General features: G+C 42.3%; 1 protein-coding gene across 9 annotated transcripts in view; it reads right to left on the bottom strand.

Annotated features, from left to right (window-relative positions):
- Window positions 1-24,221, bottom strand: part of FTO (FTO alpha-ketoglutarate dependent dioxygenase) — a 261,131-nt gene that overhangs the window by 108,636 nt on the left and 128,274 nt on the right. The window contains exon 9 of one of the 9 annotated variants that reach the window (XM_081018524.1): window positions 10,199-10,572. The exons of 7 other annotated variants lie outside the window; for them this stretch is intronic. In XM_081018524.1, the coding sequence (XP_080874650.1) occupies window positions 10,545-10,572 (28 nt within the window). In that variant the 3' untranslated portion in view covers window positions 10,199-10,544. Of the gene's footprint in view, window positions 1-10,198; window positions 10,573-22,292; window positions 22,342-24,221 lie in introns of those variants that run through there. One more of the 9 variants, XM_081018523.1, reaches the window with a different exon arrangement.

Raw genomic sequence — 24,221 nt, 5'->3', positions numbered from 1 at the left:
TGTAACAGATTCTGGACATAAGCCCCACTTTTAAGCCTGCACTGTTCCAACCCTCTATGTGACCACCAAGGCCACAAGTCACCCGTCTGCATGAAAGGTTTGATTTCCTCATCCACGGGATCTTGGGGAAAGAAGTGGACACTCATTATCCACACTAGGCTTGGAGATCCTGAAGGCTACAGAACAGCCTCAGGGTAAACAACTGAGCTTCCATTAAGCCCAGACTGTACCGCTGGCTGATTTCCGCTAGCAATAATATCCAGGGTCACACGTGCAGAGAATTCAGAGCTGAACACTGCTGGAAGAATCCCGACCAAACACCACAGCTGCATCTCCCCATTCTGTTTAGTATGATGTTTTGAAAAAGAATAGCCACCTCTCTATTCAACATGAGCACCGAGCATTAGGGAAACATCCCCCCCCCCCCAATAAAATAAAATAATACTTTGATTACTATGGCTATACTAAGGAATTCCTGGGGGGCATTTTTCTCAGTTACTCAATCTGATTGTTCTTTTATATATAAAAAACAAAGATGTGTATATTGGGGGGGGGGCTGAAATATTTGATTGTGTTGTGAAATACTCAGTATCATGCATCCTCTGGGCATTAGTATAAAGATCCAAATTAAAAGAAACAGCTTGACAAGTGGGACCTGGGGGGGGGGGAGGTGGCAATATGGGGTGCTTCTCTCCATGATCTCAGATGCTCCATTTTCTCCCCCACTCTCATTTTCATCCCCACCTGCTTCAACAGTCAGCATTATTTGAGCACTGATCCCCTGAGGCATTTGGGGGTGCTTTCCCCCACCCCAAATAAATTAATCTACTACTTATACCCTACTAATATCTACCTCTTATGTACATAATGTTCTGCTTGGGCTACATAGAGACTGTCACTCAGAGCCTTGCGTATGTGAAAGATCAGACAAACCTGGTACCCAAAAATAATTATTTTGTAACTGCAACAATGTAAATGGCTTGGGCAGCTTTGTTACCCCCGCAGCAGCAGCAGCCTGCTTGCAAGAACTGGGATCCTCCTTCAGTCACTAGTGGGCAAAGTTGCCATCTCATGATACAGAATCGGAGATGGAACAGCAGTGCAGAAATTGCGTCCAGCTGTCTAGGACTAAGAACATAAGCCCTGCTGGATCACATGAAAGGTCCATCTAGTCCAGCATCCTGTTTTCTACAGTAGCCAGCCAGATGCCTCTGGAAAGGACAGAAGAAGGGAAGGCCTTTCCCTGGCATCTCCAGTGCAGAAAAAGAAGTCATCTCAGATAGAAGTGGTAGGAAAGATGCCTGCCTGAGAGACCCTGAATTGCTGATACTAGTCATAGAAGAGGGCTAGATAGGCACTACAAAAGTAGCTTTAGGTGCACTCAAGAGTTGCAGCGTTTGGGACTTTTCAGTTTCAAGAAAAGGCAACTAAGCTGACGTGATAGAAGTTGGCAAAATCATGCGTGGGATAGAGAAAGTGGATAAAGGAAAAGTTTTCCTCCTGGACATCCAATGAAGCTGAACATGGTAAGATTCAGGACAGATAAAAGAAAGGATTTCTTCATGCAGGGCAGTGATGGCCACCAACTTGGATAGCTTTAAGAATAGACAAATTCACAGAGGATAAAGCTATCAATGGCTACCTGCCATGATGGCTTCTTCTGAATAGCATTTGTTGGAAACCAACAACATTTACATCCAATGCTCTGCTCACTTTTGCCTTTGGTCCCAGCCACCAGTGGATTGGCCAGAAGGGAATGTGGCCTCTTAGGTTGAACAGGGTTTCCCATCCCTGATCCACAGGGTTTCAGCTTTGAGTTCTATGGTGATTGACACTGGAAGCTGCTGGTCAGACTCACAGCACCGTCTACTTATGCAGGGTCTCAGGCAGGTCTTTCTATTGCCTCTTCTCTGCTCCTTTAAACTGGAGATTCTGTAGATTGGGTGTGAATCCTTCCGCATGCAAAGCCTGTGCTCTGCTATTGAGCTGTGGTCCCTCTCTGCTGAATCTTGCAGTTACATTTTAAAATGATTACTTTTCCAATAATACTTTTGCAATCTGATTCAGAAGAAATAATGTGCAGGGTCGGGATGGGGGAGCAGAGAGAAGATATAAAAGGAAGTATGGGTAGCAAACATAATTCCTTCTGGGACCATGAAAAGTTTTATGAGAATAGCCTTGTGGGGCGTGGGGGGAGCCCTGGACATTTTGACTATAAATTAATTGAAGCCATTGGACCTCTACCTGCATAAAATCATTACGTTGAACAATTAAAGCTTTCGCAAATGTTAATGACCTAAATTTAAAGATGTGTCCTCCCCTATTAAACTGAAACAACACCTCATGCTGTTTAATCAATACTGACAGGATGGGAGCATTAAAATAACGTGGCACTTCAAGGCTGGCACTTCAAGCTACTGCGGAAAGAGATCTGGAGGGTGGTTTTTCTTTAAATATTGAGACTCAACTCTCTGCTCTGCTTACTGGGTGACAGAAACAGCAGTGAGAGTAGATTTTTAAGAAAGCAAAGCACTGTCGCATGTGTATGCAGCTTGAGGAGGCTTATTTCATCATGCTGGCTTGGACTGGCATCTACACTAAATAACAACACTATATTAAAACTCCGAACTCACAACTCCCAAGAAGCCTCAGAGTGACATTTAAAATAATCCAGTTATCACCATTCAGTACATGAGCAGAAAATGTCAGTGACAAACCCAGAGCACTCAGAAGTGCCAGGTAGCCATCGCCTTTGAAAATGAGCTTGCAGCATAATGTCAGCAGGGATCCATCCGCTACCCTAGGGCTACATTTTACCCTTAAGCGAGCTTGGCTATTTTTACACAATTAGGGAACGTGCTCATAAGGGACAAGTGGCTTCATCCGTATGAACAACCCCTCCTTTCCCAACAACAAAAAAAAGATGTTTAAGCTTAGGATATGAAGAGGTCACCTGCTTTGATCCTCACGTGCTCCCAGTTTACTTCAAAGGAAGGACTGGTGAAATGGATCACATTTGCTCAGGTGAAGCTTCATTCTATCACTAAAATTATGCCATTTTAATTATTCTTATTGTTTATAAGGTGTTCTGTATATATTGGTACAAACTGCATTGGAATCTTATGATTTGGCAGTATATAAATATTGTGATGAAACAAATAAACAACGTGCATTGCTCAGGCCTGACATGCAATCACGGCCACAGTGGGATGGGCAAGACAACACCACCAACAGAAAAGGTGGCGGAAATACCTTTTATATCACTGACCCCACCCACCCACTACACAGTGCTTCTAACAGGCATCAGGATTATAAGCACCAAAAACCATCTCCCCTAGGGATAGTGGAGGTTCTGAGCATGCATATGGAGGAATTTTGGGGTGCAGGAGGCTAAATAAGCTGAAACATAATCCTGAAGGAGAATTCCACTGATTTGGATGGAGGGAGACAACTGGTTTCTGGAGGGGGCTACACCCCCCCAGAAGAGACAAGTATACAATTTGGTATGTGTGCAATATGCAGAGCTGCAGATAGCATTGGTGGCCACAACTACCTCAGTGATGCTTGTTCTGGTTACATCCTGACTACATTACTGTAATGTGGAGCTGCCTTTTCTTTTCTTTTCTTTTCTTTTCTTTTTAACTGTTTGGAAACTTTAGCTGGTACAGAGTGCAGCAGCAAGGAGATTCACAGGAGCTAAGCCATCAGAGCATATTGCACTCATTCTACCCCACTGACAGACTGCCTATTTGTCTCCTGCTCTGATTTACAGTGCTGATATTGACCTTCAAATGCCTAAATGGTTTGAGAGCACCTAAAGGGCCACTTGCACTGTACTTGCATGAGCCTGCCTGAGCTCTACTCTCAGGATCCCTACTCTGCTAGCAAAGACTCAGTGCATGGATCCGGAAATGCAGGACTGCACAAAGTATTTAATACTTACACTGTCTGGAAGTACTAAGATTCTCATCTTAATTTTCCATGAATTTTGTAAGAGCAACTTAAATTTTTCCATGAATTTTGGAGCAAGAATGAAATTTGTAAGAGCATTTAATCTTAAACTGAAGAGTTTCTGTGGTGGTGGCGGTTGTTACACATGAAGCCACAATGTACAAAGTTTCCTGTGTCTGGCAAATCCATTCAAAGAACCAGAATACAGTAATTTATCCCTAAAATTGCGCAAGTCCCTGTCTCTCTGAATATATAGTGCAGGGGATCGATCTAGATCCAAAAAGATATATTGTTGAGACTGAAAGAACCTTTAGTCCAAGACAAAGGACAAAGGCTTTATTTTAATTAGCCAAATTTATCCTGGGGAAAAAGAACATCAGGTATATAACATAGAAGAGTCTTTTAATATAAAAAGGACAGATGGCAACATCACTCCTGGGACTTGCTTTGACTGCCCTAAGAAGAAGAAAAAGCCCATAGTTTTAAAAGGCTTTGAGAATTCCCAAAGGATTGTACGTCTAGATACAAGAAAGCTTGAACAGAATGGATCACAGTCCATTTCAGCAATGTTTTTCTGCTCTTCAGGAAGTGGCCAATGAGTGCTATTTCATTAAAGCCTGAAACTTTTGGCATACCAGGATGATATCTGTCACTGGAGGAAGGGGCTGACAATGCAGAAAGTTGGGGAGGGCACTGATGAAGGTCCACATTGGTGGATGCTCAAATGCAGGCAGGCACCTGCCCATTAAGGATTTGTCTACAAAAGTGAACGGAGTGGGTTTGTGTGCAGATCCACAGCATCCAGTCAAATGGGTAATCCTTTTTTAAAACAATATTTTTTATTAATTTTTACAATAACAAAGCATTGCATTAAAAAGAAAAACCATACATCAAAGCCTTAAATAATTATATATATAATCCACATTTACTCCATAACCTGGGACTACAAGAGTCCCCTGACTCCCCCCCCCCATGGTTCCCTTGTTTTCTGTTATTCATACATGACCATCCATTATTTACCTCATTTTACATTCCAATTTTGTACTTGGTAATCCTTGAACATGTTAAAGCCATGTGTGCATTTAATACACACGACTCTCAAGATTGGTTTTCTTGTGCTAACTGGAATCATAATGCAAGGTTCATAAACATTCATAATTCATAAACATTAGATGGAGAAACCCCAAATGCACACAAGAAAACACAGAAAGCTGCCTTACACCAAGTCAGACTATTGGTCCATCTACCTTAGTACTGTCAACACTGACCGACAGCAGCTCTTCAGGGTTTCAGGCAAGGAACGTTCCTTGTCTTTCTTGAAGATGCTGTGCATTGAATCTTGGACCTTATGCCTGCAAAGCAGAGCTACAGAAACACTCTTTCTAAAGTGTGTGTTTTTTTAATTTAAAAAAAATAGATGAAGGTTTGAGAAAATAAATGTGCAATGTGTTTTGCAACACACATCATTCAGATTCATGCTCTCAACTTCATGGGGTTAAGGTTAGAGGACGTTGAATGGATCTTCTGTACTCAAGAAGCTACCTAATGGGCCCATGGCTGAGCCGGGAGATACAGATCCAGGCTCCATAGGCTCAGACACCACAGTGGCTCTCAAACAGTCTTTGCTCAGGGGCAGAGAATCTGGTGTGCATGCTGGAGGGTCCAGGTACAATCCCCAGCATCTCCAGGTAGGGCTGAGAGAGAACCCAGTGTGAAATCCTAGAGAGCTGCTGTCAGTCAAAGGGGACTGAGTCAGGTGGACCAATGGTCTGATTCTGTGTAAAGGAACTTCCTATACTCAAGTCCTTCAGCCATCTCTAATGTGGTTTACAGTGCTCCATCCATGGCATTTTGTTTTGAATGCTGTGCTAACCCTAAATTATTAAACTGTCCACCCCCATCGCTAATTTTATATACACAGATTATAAAGAACGGCGGCGCATGCGCACCCATCAAGATATGATTTGCACCCTTTTCTAAATTAATCCAATTATTCAAATGTCAGTTAAAACTGTCAGAAAGCTAGTCCTTGGGCTGGACCAAAACTGTTAAAAATTAAAACTGTTTTACTTCGTTTAGTCTCTCTGCCTTCTTAATGTAAAACCCATAGTCTTGACAAAAAGATGTGGGATTTGACACCCAGTGCAACACAACCCTGCTTCTGTCATACATGCATAATTCACTTTGGAAATGTGTGCTCGCTTTTAAAATATTACTAAAATATACATGTAACATATGCTAATCTGGCCTCTCTGGCCTGCCGGCGAGAGCCAATAGGTTAGATGTAAACTTTGCCAAGTGCATATACTGTACATAAAGGGATTATAAATGAAAGGGAAGAGAGCGCTTGTCCCTAGCTCTCTGTCTTCAGCTCCGGCCAAACTGACAGCCCCAAATCCCTGCAACATCTAACATGCCCTTCCTGTGGCGAAGACAGCCTGTTCTCTGAGTCTTAATTACATCCCAGCTGACTGCCCAGCCTTGCCAGAACCGCGCAACAAACGACGTACCTTCGCTGGCAATATGGTCTGCTAAACAGGCTCCCAGTCACACAGAAATAAAACTTTCAACAATGAGGAGGAAGAAGGGGACACACCAGAGAGGGAGGGAGAGAGAGGGAGAGGGAGAGGGAGAGGGCAGGCAGCTATCAAGAGGATGTGAGAGGAAAGAAGAAGGGGGTTGTTGTTGTTTTTTTGGGGGGAAGAGAAGCTTTTTCCCAGAATCCTCCAGGACTGGCAAGTGGCAGAATGCAAGTCAAGAAGGCAATCCCTCGCTCGCTACAGAGGCCTCTTGTGCCAAGGACTGCTGTTCTTCAAGATGGGCCGCTGTTACGAAGACTCGGTAGATTAATGATTGTTAAGGAAGGCTAACCAACCCCACACTGCTTAGGCCATTATAATTACAGGAGAACAGCAGGCCACATTCTGCAATGGCAAATGGTATCATATGTTTCCCTGGCTGGTTTGCAAAAGAAGCTTCCTTCATGCAGGCACTTCAAGGTTTAAAGCTTTCCCTTCTCTTTTAAAGGAGAGGGAGACCTTAAAAAGAATAATATAATGAAAGGATTAGAGCAACACTTTATTCTTTCAAAAAACTGCTTTCAGGCCAGGGTTTAATATTCAGAAGCTTTCTTGACAACTATTCAACCTCAACAATGGCTGTGCTCCTAAATGTATTTAAAAGGCAGGACAACACACTTCCTCCCCAATACTAGCCTTATTATGAAAGTGTTACATGAAAGGCATTGGGTAGTAGCCAATGCTCCTCCTACTCAGAGTAGACTCATTGAAGTTAATGGACATTAATAACCTATTAATTCTACTCCATGTAGAACTTTGTTTGATACAGTCCATTGATATCTTTTAAATGTTGCACTATTTGTGGATCTGTGAAACCAAGTGTCTTTAAACAAATAAAAATATAGCTCTGAACGTCAAAGAGGGTTACTTGTTACTAAATTCACAGAGCCGGTAGCACTACAGAGATGTTTAATTTCTTGTATTGCATCTCTGTAAACTGGTTAGAGACTACTGTAGTTAAGCGGTCTATAAATTGTGTAAATAGATAGAAATAATCTCTCTCCATGTGCACTTCATGTCCTCCTCAGATCTGCTCCAGGTGGTTGAAGGAAACCCCAGAACAGATTTATTGAGAGGGGGGGATCCATTGTGCAAGCAGAAATTCTTGCACAAATGGAACAAGCACTACTTTGGATACATGAAATTTCTGAATGGTTTAACAAATAATTCTTCTTCAAGGGGAACTCTCAGAATTGTAGCTCTGTAAGGGGAAGAGTGGTCTCCTAACAACTCTCAGCACCCTTTACAAATTACAGCTGGGATGGCTCAGTTGGTTGAGCATGAGAGTCTTAATCTCAGGGTCATGGGTTCGAGCCCCACATTGGGCAAAAGATTCCTGCATTGCAGGGGGTTGGACTAGATGACCCTCATGGTCCCTTCCAACTCTAGAATTCTATGAATCTACAGCTCCCAGAATTCCCAGAAGCCATTGCTGCTGCTGCTGCTGCTGCTGCTGCTGTTCCTCCTCCTCCTCCTCCTCCTCCTCCTCCTCCTCCTTCTTCTTCCAGTTTTATCTCTTATCTTTATGTTTTTGTACCATTTTAAAAACTAACTTCTACCTGTTTATAGTACTTTAGTAAATCACATTGAGATGCATGTGAAAGGCTATTCATAAATCAATCAACCCAATATATAAATAGCACACTGAAAATTTGTGCTGTTAATGGAAGTTGGGACTCAAGCTCCAGCCGGAGTTTCATGAGGCTCCTCAAAAGATGAAAAGACAATAGCATAAGGTGGGACCAGTTTATCTGCTCAGGAATGAGTACATATCTTTTCTGCAGGAGGGGATTTTAAAATGTCAGTTGTTCTACTGTTTGCCTACTCTGGAGAACTCCAGGTTTCTTGGACTTGGGGATGGCGGAATCAAATACAGGAAGCTAATTCTGTATTTAGTTCGGATGTGTTATTGTTGGAGCCAACACACAGGAAAGTGAACTATTTCCCCCGTGGATTTTGGCAGGATATTGTTCCCGCATTGCGTTGGCAAGGAAATGTTTCCTCCTGGGCTGGACATCAGATGTGGCACCCCTAGTGGAGTTGCTGCTCGGCTTTTACGTGCCTAGTGAGGAAGTGAGGAATTGGAAGGAGGAAAAATGTGAGTAGTGTGGCAGAAGGACACCAGTCTCTGCAATGAGAGGGCCTTCAGGTGCTTTCATTGTCTTCTAGAATCTCGGAGCTCCTGTTATGCAAGACACAAACAGCATTTGCTCTGAGACATGGCTATTGGACACAGACAAATGTGACACCACGCAAATGGTTTGGGTCTGATAAATAGCACTTTGGCTGGGGAATTTAAATTTTTAAAATACCAGAACATAGGGACACGGGAAGCAGACCATTGGTCCAGCTTTCGTAGTACTGCCTGCACTGGCAGTGGCTTTCCAGGGTTTCGGGTGGACACCCACCCCAACCCTATCTAGAGATGTTGCAGGACTGAACCTGGGACCTTCTGCTTGCAAAACAGATGCGGGCTTTCCCAATTACTTACTTGTCATTGGCTGCAATGGACAGGGAGATGGTCCAAGAAAAAAGAGAAAAAGGTGTTTATTCCACACACAGCCTAGTTAACCAAAGGAGCTCAATGCTGTTGGAAGCACCATCCGGGGAGTCACCCAGGACTGTAGATTAAAATATGCTGCTGTCCTAAGCAGAAAAATAAGGATGCGGAACCAGTGGACCTATAAATGTTGTTGGACTCCAACTCCCATCAGCCCCGGCCAGCACATACAATAGTCAGGGATGATGGGAGCTGCAGTCCAACAACACCCCGAGGGCCACAAGTTCTCCATTCCTGCAATGAAGGATTTCTAGGTACTGGAGTGACTCTGCCCACCCACGCTGGCCATGGTGTAGTCTCTGCTACTGAGGGTGGTAGTTTGCTTGGGCAAATCTGGCCTTCCTAGCTCTTGGTGTGTTTTGACTTCCTGACTTGAACCTTAGCCCTCTGGATCTTAGCTTACATTTTCATTTTTTTTAAAAAAAGTAGAGATGTGACCAGAGAGCATAATTCCATTAAAGTGAATGCCAGTTTATCAAGAAAGTGAACCAAGGCTTCTTGTGATGGGAGTTGCCACTGTGACTAGTAGAGCAGATATCAGGGGGGAGAAAAGTAGGATTTGCCAGCACAAGTGGCTAGTGGAGGTAGAACCAATGATAGGCAGAGAAACCTAATTCTGGTTTTGTCCCCATCTTCCTCCCTGCTGAATTCTAGAAGGGCAACACTAAGAGGACTAAAAAGAAGGAGGCTGATTGTAAGTAAGAAGGTAGGTAGATAGGGACTGGCTGAGGACAGACAAAGTTGGTGGGGCAGTGTCACACCAGTCTCCACAGAGTTCAACAACATCTGAAGGGCCACAAGATCTCTCTCCCTGGTTCAGAAGTCATAGTAGTAGTAACTCTATTCATCCTCCATGAAGGAAATGTATCATGCTCTTACTGTATATTTGGAGTGGGAGGGAGAGAAATATTCCATCACGGGTCTAATCATGCACAGAAGTACAATCTCAAAAGAAGCGTGAGATGGATGCTGTGTTCAACAGGCACTCATAAATCAAACTGAAGAATGTTAATACCTGTTGCAATTTCCTCCAATTTATTATAGGAAATAACAAACATAGGAAGCGATTAGAATGAAGGTGGTGGGTAGGTGGGAGGGAGGGAGGGAAGAGATGAGTTCAGGTGGTGCAGCGTTAGTTCAACATCCAGGATCAAATGTCAACGCACATTAACAAATTTTCATTCATTTTTATCCACAGCAATGGAGACACGCCGCAACCGGCTTTAATAGTTTGGAATGTCAGTCAGTTAAATGACTTTGTAAAGGCACTCGAGTGCAGGCAGACAGCGACAGTTTAATTAGGCAGTTTTGCTATAATTCTATCTGGGAGCTGAAGGCAGCAGACTAGGAACAAGTGTAAAACTCTGCTCAGTCCCAAGTAAGAAAAGCGGGGAAAGGGAGAGAGAAGATACTTTTGATGGCAGGTCCTTTCATTTACTCTGGCGTCAGGTTGGCTACAGGTGAACGGGAGCAATGTAACCGCTACAAGAAGAAGAAAGGTGAGGTTAAGAGACCAATCACTTGTCTTATATTGATTTCGGGACACTATGTCCCAGATATTTTTCCGAGATAGAATGACAGCTCTCGAGCCAGGCTTCATGCTGGGAAGAGATGAAATTGACGAGGGCAGTAGGGACCAGCACTCAGCAGAGGTTGGTCCATTAGGGCCCCCACCAACCTCAGTCAGCCCCCACCTGCCTGCCTTCCTATTTATGACCAGTTCAGGGGTTGGCACTGCCTCCTCCTCCCCTTAAGCGTCAGTGTTGCCCTTGTAGAAATCAGCAGGGCAGATGGGCACAGGCTAGAACTGTTCCTTTCCCAGAGCTACAATTCCCAGAGTGGTTTTGACAGGGAACTCTGGGAACTGTGGCTCTGGGAGGGGAATAGGGGTCTGCTAACAATTCTCAATACCCTTAAGAACCTACAGTTCCCAGGGTTCTTAGGGGGAAGCCAAGACTGTCTAAAGTGATATCATAGTGCTTTAAAGGCATGGTGTGGATGTGGCCTAGCTGGTTCTGCCTATCATTGGGTCTGGCTCCACATACTGTTTGGTCTCCCTGCTTTCTGCTCTATCCATCCCAATGGGCACCAGACACCATTCACTGCATTTGTATTATTACACTTCATTTAATAAATATATTACACTTGGGTTTAAAGGGGGGGAAACATAGATGTGGAAGAAGCTAAAATTATTTACCATGCTAGGAAAAAAAGTGAAGGGTTGGAAGCAGCACTTAATCAGCCTATTTGTTGTCACTGCCACAAATCCTGTGAGTTAAGAGGTCGGAATCAAGTGCAATTGGTCCTTAAAAAAATATATCTCAGGTAACCCCACATCTCTGGTAATTGAACCCATTCTGCCCAGTCAGAGGTCCTGTCAACTCATATTCAGTGTCGGTCATTACTGAGAAATGTTTCATGACATGTTACACTGAGAGGAGCACTGCAGCACGACTCAAAAGATTCCCCTGGCACCAGAGGTAGAAGACAATGGAAGCTCTTTTCAAGATTGGCGATGTTTAACTTCTCTCTTTTTAACTTGCTGGTGCGCTGATTAGCCGCCAAAGTATTTAGAACCTCATAAACGGCAGAGGTTTTTTTAAAAAATATATATACAAAAACAAAAATGGGAAAGCTCTAAAGGCAGCAGCAGACAAACCACTCTAGTTTTACATATCTAACATAAAAGAACCTATTCTCTAGGACTTTCATCCTAGTTTTTTAATGGATGATTTGGGGCATCTAACCAAATGAAAGACATGCAACCATTTAAAATAATGGAAAGCTTTGTTACAAAGAGTTTAAACCCTCATATACCTTTCAAACAAAATTCTAGTGGGATAAATACATGGCTAAACAAGATATGAGACAAAGCGCATCACTATTAACATCACCCATTTTCTGGCCTCTTAGGATATTGCCACAAACTCAGCATGAAGGGGTTTTTTTTATGTAGAGGTGGGAACTCTTCGTTGACGTTTTGATAGCAGACACGATTTTGAATCAAGATGGCAGACTGGCTTTTGCATGGCTGGAATGTAGCACACTGTGCATAGGCAAGAGTGACACCCCTTGTCTGTCTATTTTGCCTCTGGCCCTACCAACCAATGGCCCCTGAAAGGTTTCCACATGAAGAAATGTGGCCCTTTGACTGGAAAAGGCTCCTCTTCCTTAGAGTAGGAAAAACTGCAGTTTGATGGACAAAAATAATCTGCATCTACCAATATTTCCACCCTTAGCTCTGCTTCCACAAAGTGTCTCCCGATCAAAGCTAGAGAAATCTCAACAAGCACTACCACCACAGCCCAAGGATCGTAATTAATGGTATTCAGGCCTTACAGCCTAGCAGGGGGGGAAATGTGTTGTAACAATTTTTCTAATGCTGAAATACCACACCGCCAAATGTTCCTGTCAAAGAGCGGTTTAATTACTTTGGCACCCACGCCACTTATAATCACCTGTCATTAGCAACAACGCTTGCATCTGTTTACACGTCTGTCAGAATCGGCAGCCCAGCTGAAGCCGATGGATGCAAGACATCGCTTGCTAGGACATGGCCCCAGATGGGCAAAGGTCAGCTTAAGGTTATCCATCCAACCCTCCACCCCCAGTTGGCCCCGAGTGGGATGCGAAGAACTTCTGAGAGGTATAGAAGCATACAAGGAGACACTGAAGCTGACTTCCTCTTGATAGAAGCGCAGGGGCTTGTATTCAAGCTTAACACCCCGGCAACTGTTTTAATACCGAGATGAATGACTTTAAAGAGCACTGTCTGCTTGGGAGCTATGGGGCTCAAGCATTCCTTAACATTATGTAGGGCTGAAATGTGTGGGCAGAGGAATTATTCAGCCTCACAGTCGTTTGGGAGCAGCCCTGGAAGGAAGAGAAATCACGTGGATTTACGTACATGAGCCTGAAGAACCTCACTTACAAGAAACTACTCCCAATGTGAAAACTGCAGTGGTAGAGCCCCACAAGCTGGCTGTATCACCTCAGTTAATGAACATCTTTAACTATAGCATACCATCTAATATTTTAGGGAGATTTATGCTTAGGGCATTCAATCAAACAGATGAAAGGGGGCCAACCCCAGGGCAATGTGGGAACCTGCTACTACAACAATCCCTCAAAGGTTTTAAAGAGCTTTAAACAATTTTATTGTTTCATTCTCTCTGTAAACCGCTTTGAGGGGTTTTTTTTTACAACCAAATAGAGTATAAATTTTATGAAATACATAAATATATAACCTCTGACAAAGGAGAGTCCACCTCTTTCTGAGGCGGCCTGTTCCACCATCAAAGGGTTCTCCCTAATGTTTAGTTAAAATCCCCTTTCTTGCCATTTGAACCCACAGGTTAAGGTATTGGTGCTGTTATATGGCCTTCTAGACAATCATCTCAAGGTGGTGTACAACAAAAACAGCAAAAGAGCAGTTAAAAACACAAAAAAGAGCAGATACGTTTAAAAGAAAACTAAAACCATTCAAAAGAGACACCATGTTAAAGACCCATTCATCCAGCTCGGAAAACCTATTGAAATAAAAATGTCTTCAAATGTTTCCAGAAAGTGCAGATTGTGGGGACCTGTCATATCTTGACAGGAATTGCTGGTCCACAGAACAGGGACAGTCACACTAAAAGCCCTTCTACGAGTTACTGTGGCTTCTGAGGTCTTTGGAACCTGCAGGAGAACTGGTCCACAGGGATCTACTGGGTACATATGGGATAAGGGATCTTGCTCTATTATCTATGTGACAGCCCCTCAGATATTTGAAGGTGGCTACCACATTGGCTCTTAATTTCCAGGTTAAACTCACTCAACTCCTTCAACCTATTTCAACATAAGAAGAGCCCTGCTGGACCCATTGACTTCAGCACCCTGTTCTCATCGTGGTGAACCAGATGCTCATGGGAAGCCTTGCAAGCAGAACCTGAGCACTACAGCACTTTCCCCACTTGCAATTCCCAGCAACTGGGACTCAGAAACTTATTGAGATCCAGTGTGGTGTAGTGGTTAGAAGCGGTAGACTCGTAATCTGGTGAACTGGGTTCGCCTCTCCGCTCCTCCACATGCAACTGCTGGGTGACCTTGGGCTAGTCACACTTCTCTGAAGTCTCTCAGCCCCACTCACCTCACAGAGTGTTTGCTGTGGGGGAGGGAAAGGAGAATGTTAGCCACTCTAAGACTCCTTTGGGTAGTGATAAAGCGGGACATCAAATCCAAACTCTTCTTCTTCTTCTATTGCCTGACAGTGGAGGAAGAACGTAGCCATTGCGGCTAGAGGCCATTGACAGCCTTATTCTCCATGAATATGCCTAATCCTCTTTGGAAGCCATCTAAGTTGGTGGACATTGCCACATATTTTGGGACCAAACGCCATAGTTGAATTACGTGCTGTGTGAAGAAGTAATTTCCATTGCCTCTCCTCACAGGACTTGGTATCCAAGCCTCTTATCATTTTCAACACAACTTTTACCTCCATAGTTCGCATTGTGATACGCTCACGGTGATACATCTCTGGTTTTCATTTGGTGGAATTATGTGTCATTATCAAGGGCCAAGATGTCTCACCCTAACAGTCTGCCTAAGCTCCCTGCTACTTGCTTCAAATTTGTCCACAGTTGTGGCTGTTCTCGGAGTTAAGGATAACTCATCTTCTTAATCGGTTGCAATACATCCTCAAAGCCAGCTCTTTTATTTGCTTAAATTAAGTGCTCACTGGGAATCCCTTAATGATGGGCCTAGGCTTTCAAGGAATGGAAATACCAGCGTGCTTACATTACATCTTGCATTATAGAAACGTCTGCAATTGTTAAAAGAAACATGTGGCAACATTTGATGCTAAATTTGAAATGCATTTTCTGCCCCTGTTACTCACCTGAAACGGAGCCAAGATATCTCTTTGCTTTGCATTATAGTGAAATCCAAACTGGTCTGAATGACTATAAATGGTTAGTGTTTGTCTTGGCTCCTACCTGTATCAGATTCAGACTAAGGAATCTTAGCAAAGAAATTACATGGGATAAAATGGATATTTCTAAATTACAACCCAGCAATTCCAGGGCCCTGGTATATCAGTTTTCTGTTTCATCTAATCCTGCTGGAGAGAAAATTGTGTGGATCTGACAACAAAGGATCGAAAAGCATTTGCTTTCATGGGCCAAACGCTCCTTGTTTTGATTATATTGGATATTTTAAAACAAAATAAAGATCAAGATCAGTTACAGCTTACTAACGAATCAAACGGTTGTAGGTTTGAAACAGTGGGAAACTTGGAAAAAGTTTAAAATTAGGCATCGTGGCACTCTCTCAAGGCCAAACTATAAATTGTAAGGAACAAGGGGCTGCCAGTGAACACACAGTCCTCTGTCAAATTCCCTGCTTCAAAACGTATTGTGCAATTTACACTTTGTGTTCCAAATACACATTACCTTGTTTTATTTATTTATTAATACTCATTATCATTGAGTGTTTGGCCACCCATCAGTGGCAGCCGGTGGGGTGGGGCACAGTGTTAACCATCATTTCTTTGTCTTTATTCACAGGGAAATGGACAATGTCAGCATCAAAACCCTGGGGACAGACTATCCTCCAGGAGTTGAGTCTAGGGATTCATAGCTGGAGTGGGAATTGCCCCCCAGGGTCAACCCCAGAATTACTTTTGCATGAAGAGCTTGTGATGCCAGTGCCCCTCCCGCCTTAGGATATCACCATGTTCTCTTCTAGATGAGAGGGTCCCAGCTCAGACCACAGTTTCTATCAGAGTCTATGACTGCTAGAGCAAGTTGAGCCCCTTCAAATGGTAAGGATCCTCCCAGCAAATGCAGAGGTAGCTAGAAACAGAGACGTGGCTTCTTCCATTTCAGGCTCAGTCCAAGGGCTCCTGCTGCTGAAGCAACGTCTGAGCTCTGCCCTCATGAGGTCACGAACCTGAGCCCTGCATTAAACTGTCTAGGGCAGGGTTGGCCAATGTGGTTCCTTCCAGATCATCCCTGGCTATTGCTTATGCTAGTTGGAGCTGTTGGGACCTGTAGGCCACAACATCTGGAGGGAACCACATTGGGTATTCTCACCTCGCCTCTGCTGAGGTCAGCACTCACAACAGAACAATCAGTGTCCACTCAACAAATGGCATTTGTGTGTGCTGATCACCCCCCAGGACTGCAAACTTCAACATCTTACAATGACAGGGATAAATCCTGCACCTTGGTCACCCGTCAAAATTGTGGCATGGACTATACATGTAATGAAAACAATAATAAGGCACTGAATTGCTGAACAAATGGAAGGGATGTGCCAAAGGCGCTCGATGCCTCGGACGCCATTTGGTCTAGGGCTGGCCCTGGTGCTATAAACATGGCCATAAGAATAAAAAGCACTAAACACAACAATGACTTGGGAATGTTAGAAAATCATGCTGGAAAACTGCCTAGATTTGTCTGTTCAACAGAACTGTTATTTTATCACGGTCATAAAAAGCATTTTTTTTCTTTAGGAGAAAAAGAACAATTTAAATGAGCTGTGATTAAAATAATGAACCCCGGAGCCGAAGCATTTTAGATAAAAGATACATTTGGTGTTGGGAGAGATAAATTACTTATGGAAGCTAAGTGAACGTCTCTGCAGCAAATGCATTGCCACATGACGGTGCAGGGGTTGGGGACAACATAAAGAAGTTTCCACTTGCATCATTAGCTTTCGCTATAATAAACGAGGCGCTCCATGTGATGTATAATACAGAAAAGAAAACACAGCTGCTTTGCTTCGGCAGGGGAAGTGCATAGGTGCGATGCACCTGAGTCTTCGCACACTTAATAAGCCCTCTATAGTGAGGCTGGCGAGCTCATAGCATCTACTGCTGAAAACCATTATCTATGGATAATTAACTATGTCAGGACACTGAGGTCCTAACATGAGGCCCTCATAATTCCCCACTAAGGCAGAGACAGTATAACATTATTGTAATATATTACTAATTTTTAAGAATAAGGCTGTATCATTGTTGTCTTATTCGGGGGGGCGGGCGGCTACAAAACGGCCCAGTTTTTAAATGAACGCTGCTTTGCTTCTACAGTTTGAAATTCTGCTACCTCCTCTTCTCTGCCTGCTTTTATTTTTTTAGTATAGGGATTTATATCCCACCCTTCAAAGAGATTCCCAGGACAGCATACAATACATATCGTGCTGCACATTTTTTAATGTCAATTCAGAAAAGGTTACTCAATTATAGTAACTGTCCTGTAATACAATTATTTTGATTTTTAATTATTTTGGGGTGTCCCCCCCCCCTATTTTTTAAAGGTAACCGTTCAAATAATAATTTAGATTGAGAATCTTTTGATATGACTCCGAGGAGATTGTAAGGTTAAACACTGCCTTGTGCCGTATTACTTCAAAGCATTGTGAAGACATTCCATTTATCACCAATCAATTACATGCCTTCATTACTTCTCTTCAATTTGACAATGTTTTGTCAATTTAATCATAAATACCATCTTCCAAGCACTTAACAGGCAGTCTGTTAAAGGAGGTGGATTGTATCCAACTAAGCAGTATCAGAATAGACTTGCTAAAAATCAGTGGGCATCACTAAAGTCACTTTATTTAAATGGGTACAATTTACTTGAATATAGCACAGTGGGTTTACTTTACCCATATTGGTGACTCTATGTACCTCCTTTTGTACCTGCTAATGACAATCAAACATTAAACAAATATTAAACATTAAGCAAACACGGAAAAGGAAAAGAAGTGTGCAATTTTGTTACTTTGTATATGTGTGCTCTATTATTAAATTCCATGATTGTTTGGATTTGTTATATTTGTAAACAGTTTTCTTATATGGTGGTCAGATTTATAAAACACTCACGGTCCTAAAAATTATATTTCTCTCCATTCATAAAACTGTAAATCATCAATTCTCATTTATAGATGTTGACTTTGCAATCCACTTTATCCTCTCAAAGCATCTCCCTCTTTTTGGAGGAAGGGAATGTTGGAGGAAATTTAATAAAATAAAATAAATATTTTAATCACTCAATAAAAAGGCTTTTTGACACGTGGAGACAAAAGCTTGAGGACATTTATTAAGAAGACTGCCTACCGTGTTGGGCTTTGTGCTACTTCATAATTAAAATCGCACCTGAGCAGAGCCATCTGTGAGTGTGCATTCAGTCTCTGAGAAAGCAAGAAAATCTTCCCCCCTGTACACAAATGACAACACATTTCTGCACAACTCTTACGTGAAATAATACCAACCCCCTTCCCCACCAAAGAAATCACAAAAATCTTTATAGAAACACTTATAAAGTAAGTGGCTTCAAAGTCCAGCTGTATCCTTACCATAAAGAATGGAAGGGCATCTCATAGAGAATCTTGTTTCTCCAGTTATAGCAATGGACTCTAAGGATGCTTCATACAGAGTAAAGCCCTAAAGAAGGTGTAGTAAAAATGTGGATCTGTGTCGCAAAAGGACAGTTTTGTTCAGTCTTCAATTTAAACTCTGAGATTGTAAATTGTTTTGATTGGTTTTAATATTGTAATTGTAAATTGTTGTAACCTTCCCTGAGGAAGGGAAGGGAAGGGAAGAAAAATAATAGATAGATAGATAGATAGATAGCTAGATAGATAGCAGTATGTTCATCATTCTCAAAGTAGACCCACTGGGCATGGCTAACGGGCCCATTAATTTTAACTGGTGTACCCTGAATAAAAATAGATGCAAGCCCACTAAAGCAAACCAACCTACGTGGCCATTCTTAAGACTTGTATGTAGATCAGAACAGCTAACAACTGGATTATATTTCACCAAATTCTGCAGTGCTGTTTTGGTTCAAAAATGTGTACAAAGATGAACCTTCTATGGCAGATACGTGTACCAAAACAAAAAAATCAAGAGAATTTAAACGTGAGTTTTTTCATGAACCCTAAAAAACAAACAAACCCAGAAACATGGACTGAATGGATTCCTGAATGGACATGGGTGAAACTGATGCCAAACTGAAATAAGCTGATGTTGTCTATCCCTGGTTGTAAATGAAGATCACCAGTGTGTGGGCTTTAAATCACGCACTGGGAAGGTTTGATTGGCAGTGGCTTCCCAGCATACATACATAGAGGAAAGAAGTTGGGCATAAGATTTTCACAGTGCCATCTTAAATGAGTGGTCTGAATGCACCCAGTGAGGCAGCAATTTTAAAGCTAAGCAGGCATGGATCTGATTCAGGGGTCACTGAGAAACCAGGGGAAACCCCAGGTTATCTGCTTGCAGCTTTCAAAAGGAGGACATACGTTTAACACAAGCCACTAATTTCACGTTATCAGATACTGGGGTAAGCCTTGGTCCACAGAGATGAGTGGTTAAGTAGAGCTAAAAGTGGGAGATTGGCAATTATACTTATGACAAGGAATGGTTAAAAAGATCAATGTTTATTGACCACAATGAAATATATGGATTCTTTATTGGTTATTTTTTGTGGGGAGAGGGAACAGAGAGAGAGTAGGAATCCTTTATTTGTTATTGGAACATGAGAGTTAAAGGAACATGAAACTTTGAGAAATGTATTGTTATTGTTAGATTGTCAGTGTGCACCCGAGATGTTTGGCATCTTGTCAATTTCTCTTATTTTTTAGTTGTAATTATGGCAATAGAGTAATTGAGATCAATTTTTTAAAAAAAACCATTTCTGGGTTGTTTTATGACTAATTTTAAAGGCATTTCATAAAAAACAAAGAAACCAATTACTTTGATCCAGGTAAAGTTATCTGTGCTAGCTGTGACTATATCAATGTAATCAATGTAATGTTACTCATAACTAATTTAAGTTCCAATGCTTTCAGTTGTTATGTCATCTATTGTTAATTAAAAACTGTGCACCCCACTTTTCTTTTAAAAAAGCAAACAAAGGCAGATAGCAACATCATTAAAAACAACAACACACCAATCCAGCTAATTAATTTGAACTTTGCCTATGATCCCAGGCTCACTTACCTGAGGGGAAGCCCATTGAGCTCAGTGGAACTTACATAGGATTGCTCCAAATGTCATGGCTAACTTCACCAGGATTGGGGCAGCTGTTTGTCCTCTGTTCTATTTATTTTATATGCAGTATGACCTCGTCCATCAAACTCACCTTGAGCTGGATAGGGGCTCAAATCAGACCCCACAATAAATTAATGTCGCTCATATGGTGATATAATGATATGAATCTGCAATTGCTTTGAATAATGGAGAACTGTATCAGGGGGAACCTACAGTATAAATATTTTTAGCTGCATGCATGTATTCGGCATCAGAGGGTATTTTTATTTCTGCATGTCTACAATTTATAAGTGCCTTTCTTGCTGACTGAAGGGGGGTAGGTAAACAAATGTCAAGACAGATCTCAATTTTGCAATCTGCAAATCCATAAATAAGATCCTATACAATAAAACCTAGATCTCAGTTAAATCAATGGAAGTTCTCTCAGGGCCAAGGTTTCTCTCAATAAAGGCAATTTCCCAAATGCATTTTTGACCTGGTACTGACCCTACCTTGAAAATGCAGTTTTCTTCCAGGATTGTTGATGCAACAGAATACAACAGGGCTTTTGGAATCATTCCCTCTTTGGTCTATTATTTCCTTCCATGGCATTTGCCTCCCCCTCCCCATTCTTTTTTTCAACACACACACACGTATTTCACTGAAAATATTTCACAGTTCACATGTGCCAGCAAGTTGCCCATCAGCCAAGTTTTAACACTGACTTTTAAACCAGCAAATTTTAGTATTCTCCTCCTCAAATAGTAGATAAGTATTACAGAGGGGTAAGTAAGGGAAGGAGTAATAAGGGCATGTGCTTGGGGCATAAAATAGGCATCAAAGATCATGCACTACACTGACAGTTATGAAAATAAATATTAATTGATGTAATGGTTTCATTAAGCACCTTTTTGAGGCAGCCAAGGAAAAGCCAGATACTGATAGAGTGAGGGGCTTAATGAGGGAAGTAGAACGACTGCCGCCTAACACAGTAAAGCTCATTGGTTTGTTACTACTAGTGTAGAAGCATAAAAAATCAAGAAATGGGAAAGGAGACTGCAATTCTGTATCCACTTAGCTGGCAGTAAGCTCCATTAAAATCAATAGGATTTCAATCTGAGTAGACTGGTGTAGACACAGGATTACATCTGAGCAGCTATGGGTAGGATTGAGCTGTCAAAGCTGTTGTTTTTTTGATCAAATTGCATTGCATTTCCAATTTCACAGAACTTTATCATACATTTTGTTGAACCAACCTTAAAACTGATCTATCATAAGGCATTATTTTACACAAAGGTCCTATATTTAAATGAGTAGGTATTATCTTTCCTGGTTGGAAAAATACATCGCAATACTTTTGCGGGGGTTGAGGGGGGCAATGAAACCTAGGATTACTTTACATCTTCATAATTCATGTAACATTTGTTCATCAACACATTCTCCTTTTCTTTTTGCAAATATAGATCAATCAGCATTCACTGATTTAGACAAATGGAGACACTTTGGAGACAAATCCTGTTGGAGAACATGCTATGATTATTAAATACATAGTTTGCTGAACATTACCGTACTTTGATAAGCCACTGTGTGTGTGTGTGTGTGTGTGTGTGTGGAGATTTTAGCCCCCCCCCAGCTAATAAATAGCTAGAAGCCTTGCACCTGATGTTACTGAGTAATTCTAAGAAGCCAAAAAAATAACAGTGCAGTTTTGAAAGGTTCAGTCCTCCATCTTGATTCAAAATGACGTATCCAAATGCAGACAAAATCCTGTTTTTTAATCTCAAGAACCATCATGCAAAATTTGGCTATGCTATCTTAAGAGGTATCCAAATACACAGAGGATACACAAATAAACAACTTTCCAAAAAGATGGCTATAGTTGCCATGCTTTAATGAATTGCATATTATAACTGCATATTGTTTGTTCACAGGTGTTCTGCAGTTGGACAGATATTCACCCAAGACAGCTAAATTCATATTTATTTACCTTGAACTCTGATATAAAAGTTGAGAAAATGAAGAGGAATAATAATAATAATAATAATAATAATAATAATAATAATAATTTATTATTTCTACCCTGCCCATCTGGCTGGGTTTCCCCAGCCACTCTGGGCGGCTTCCAACAAATTATTAAAATACAATAGTCTGTTAAACATTAAAAGCTTCCCTAAACAGGGCTGCCTTCAGATGTCTTCTAAAAGTCTGGTAGTTGTTTTTCTCTTTGACAACTGGTGGGACGGCCTTCCACAGGGCGGGTGGAACAGGAAGAAAACACACCGTTATAAGAGAAAAAAGGTTTGATTCCCCCACCCCTTAAGATGCAACAAAGGGAATGAAAATACTTCACTTTGACCGTTATAAATCCATGATACCTGAAACTTTTCCTATGAACTAATTTTGCAATGAAAACTCACCCCCCTCAGAGTGCGCATGAAAATAGAAGTGAACAGATGTCCCCCTCCCCTCCCCTCTAAACCCATTCCTCCCTACAATTAAACCAGCAATGATTTTACAGACCAGTGAGTTGCTCCAGCGTGTGAGCGCGCATCTGTGTTTGTGTTTACGGGGCTAATCACTCGTGTCTTCGAGCGTCTCCCCCCCCCCATCCTGGCTCTTCCTACACCCCTCCAACTCCAGTATATAACCACTGCCATCAGACAGTATCAAGTTCGCCTCTCCCTCTCCCTCCTTTTCTCTTCCTGCACTTTGCAGATGATGCCTCTAACCATCATGACAACAGCGAAGGCAGGAGGGAGGTCTCCGTACCTGCCTACCTAAAACAAGTTTCTGTAAAGTAATGAATAGAGACAGCTTGGGGACCATCCACCTGCACCAGCCTGCCTTTTACTGCTTGAAAAGCAAAACCACGAGGGATTGGCAGAAGGTACTTGTCTGACAGGGCCAGGACAGGCTTCCTCCTCGGTGACAGCCCGGGCCTTGCCTCTTAAACCTGACCCGCCATAATTCCTTCACAATGCAGCAGCAAAGCAGCTGACAGTAGCAGCTGCATCTCTTAAGCGAGATGGATGGAATTTTCATAACTAGTTCCCCAAGTTGCATTTTACCTTCAAGATAATTTATGAGCCGCTCCAGAGCCTTGAAGAGACAATATGCTTGCCATAAAATTAACTGTAACAGTCTTGTAGGTTATAATTAACACTGGGAGGGTAGCACCAACTGGGTGAAACACATGGCATAATTGATAGTGAAACTGGAAATTAAGGGGAAGCTAACAATATCATTACTGTGCACGTCGCTTGGGCAAAACCAACGCTTTCCAGGGGTTAATTGCACTCTCCTTCCAATCTACACATCTCTGATGGGGAGTAGATGTGTGTCCCGGGTAGGAGGAAAAGGCAAAAGAGGCAGAGATACTTGGCAAGTCCACTGTTGCACCTGGGCTGGTGGATTTGCATTATGACTTCCTGACAGGAAGAGACATATGCATGGAACATGGCAGCATCTAAACATCTGGCGCCAAGGACACCACTGATGAATGGGGGAACCTCACCAGATATTTCATTGTCTCAGTAGATGGTGACCTTAATCTGCTAACAGTTCTCCTCAAAAGTTTCCCTCCCTGCTAGGTAAACACCCCCACCCAAAAAACGTATGCCTATTGGAACTGGTAGAGTGGATGGCAAGGAGGCCAAAAGTAGGTTGGAGCAAGAGGCAAAACAAAGCCACCCCTGACTGGTCAGGAGAAAGGCGTAAGTAAGGAGGCCAGCCAGTGGGGATAGCTGAGCGCAGACTGTGGATGGTGAGCCAGTGCTGTATATGCCCTATTGGAACTGTTGGCCTCCATCTTGAGCAGCATCTCAGACTCAATTCTGATCCAGGCAAGTGGGGGCAGCCAGATTAGTTGGTGAAGCTGCCCTGGAGGCAGAGGTACTAGATACCAACCCATGGCACAACATCGCCTGAGCCAGATCCTGATGGTCCGGTGCCTCTTCAATCCCAAATTGGGACCTCCAAAGGCAGTAAAACTTATGCCTCCTGAAGAGCCAGATTCCTCACACCAAGGACCCCATGCATATGTTCATTGTTATGTACTCATCCCTTATATCTTCGCTACAACCCTGCAAATTGGGTTAAGCTGAGAAACAGT

Source organism: Podarcis pityusensis (genome assembly GCF_964106645.2).
Source record: "Podarcis pityusensis genome assembly, chromosome: 8".
Classification (NCBI taxonomy): domain Eukaryota; kingdom Metazoa; phylum Chordata; class Lepidosauria; order Squamata; family Lacertidae; genus Podarcis; species Podarcis pityusensis.
Note: the sequence above shows the minus strand (reverse complement) of the source record. Positions and strands in the feature narration are given on the sequence as shown.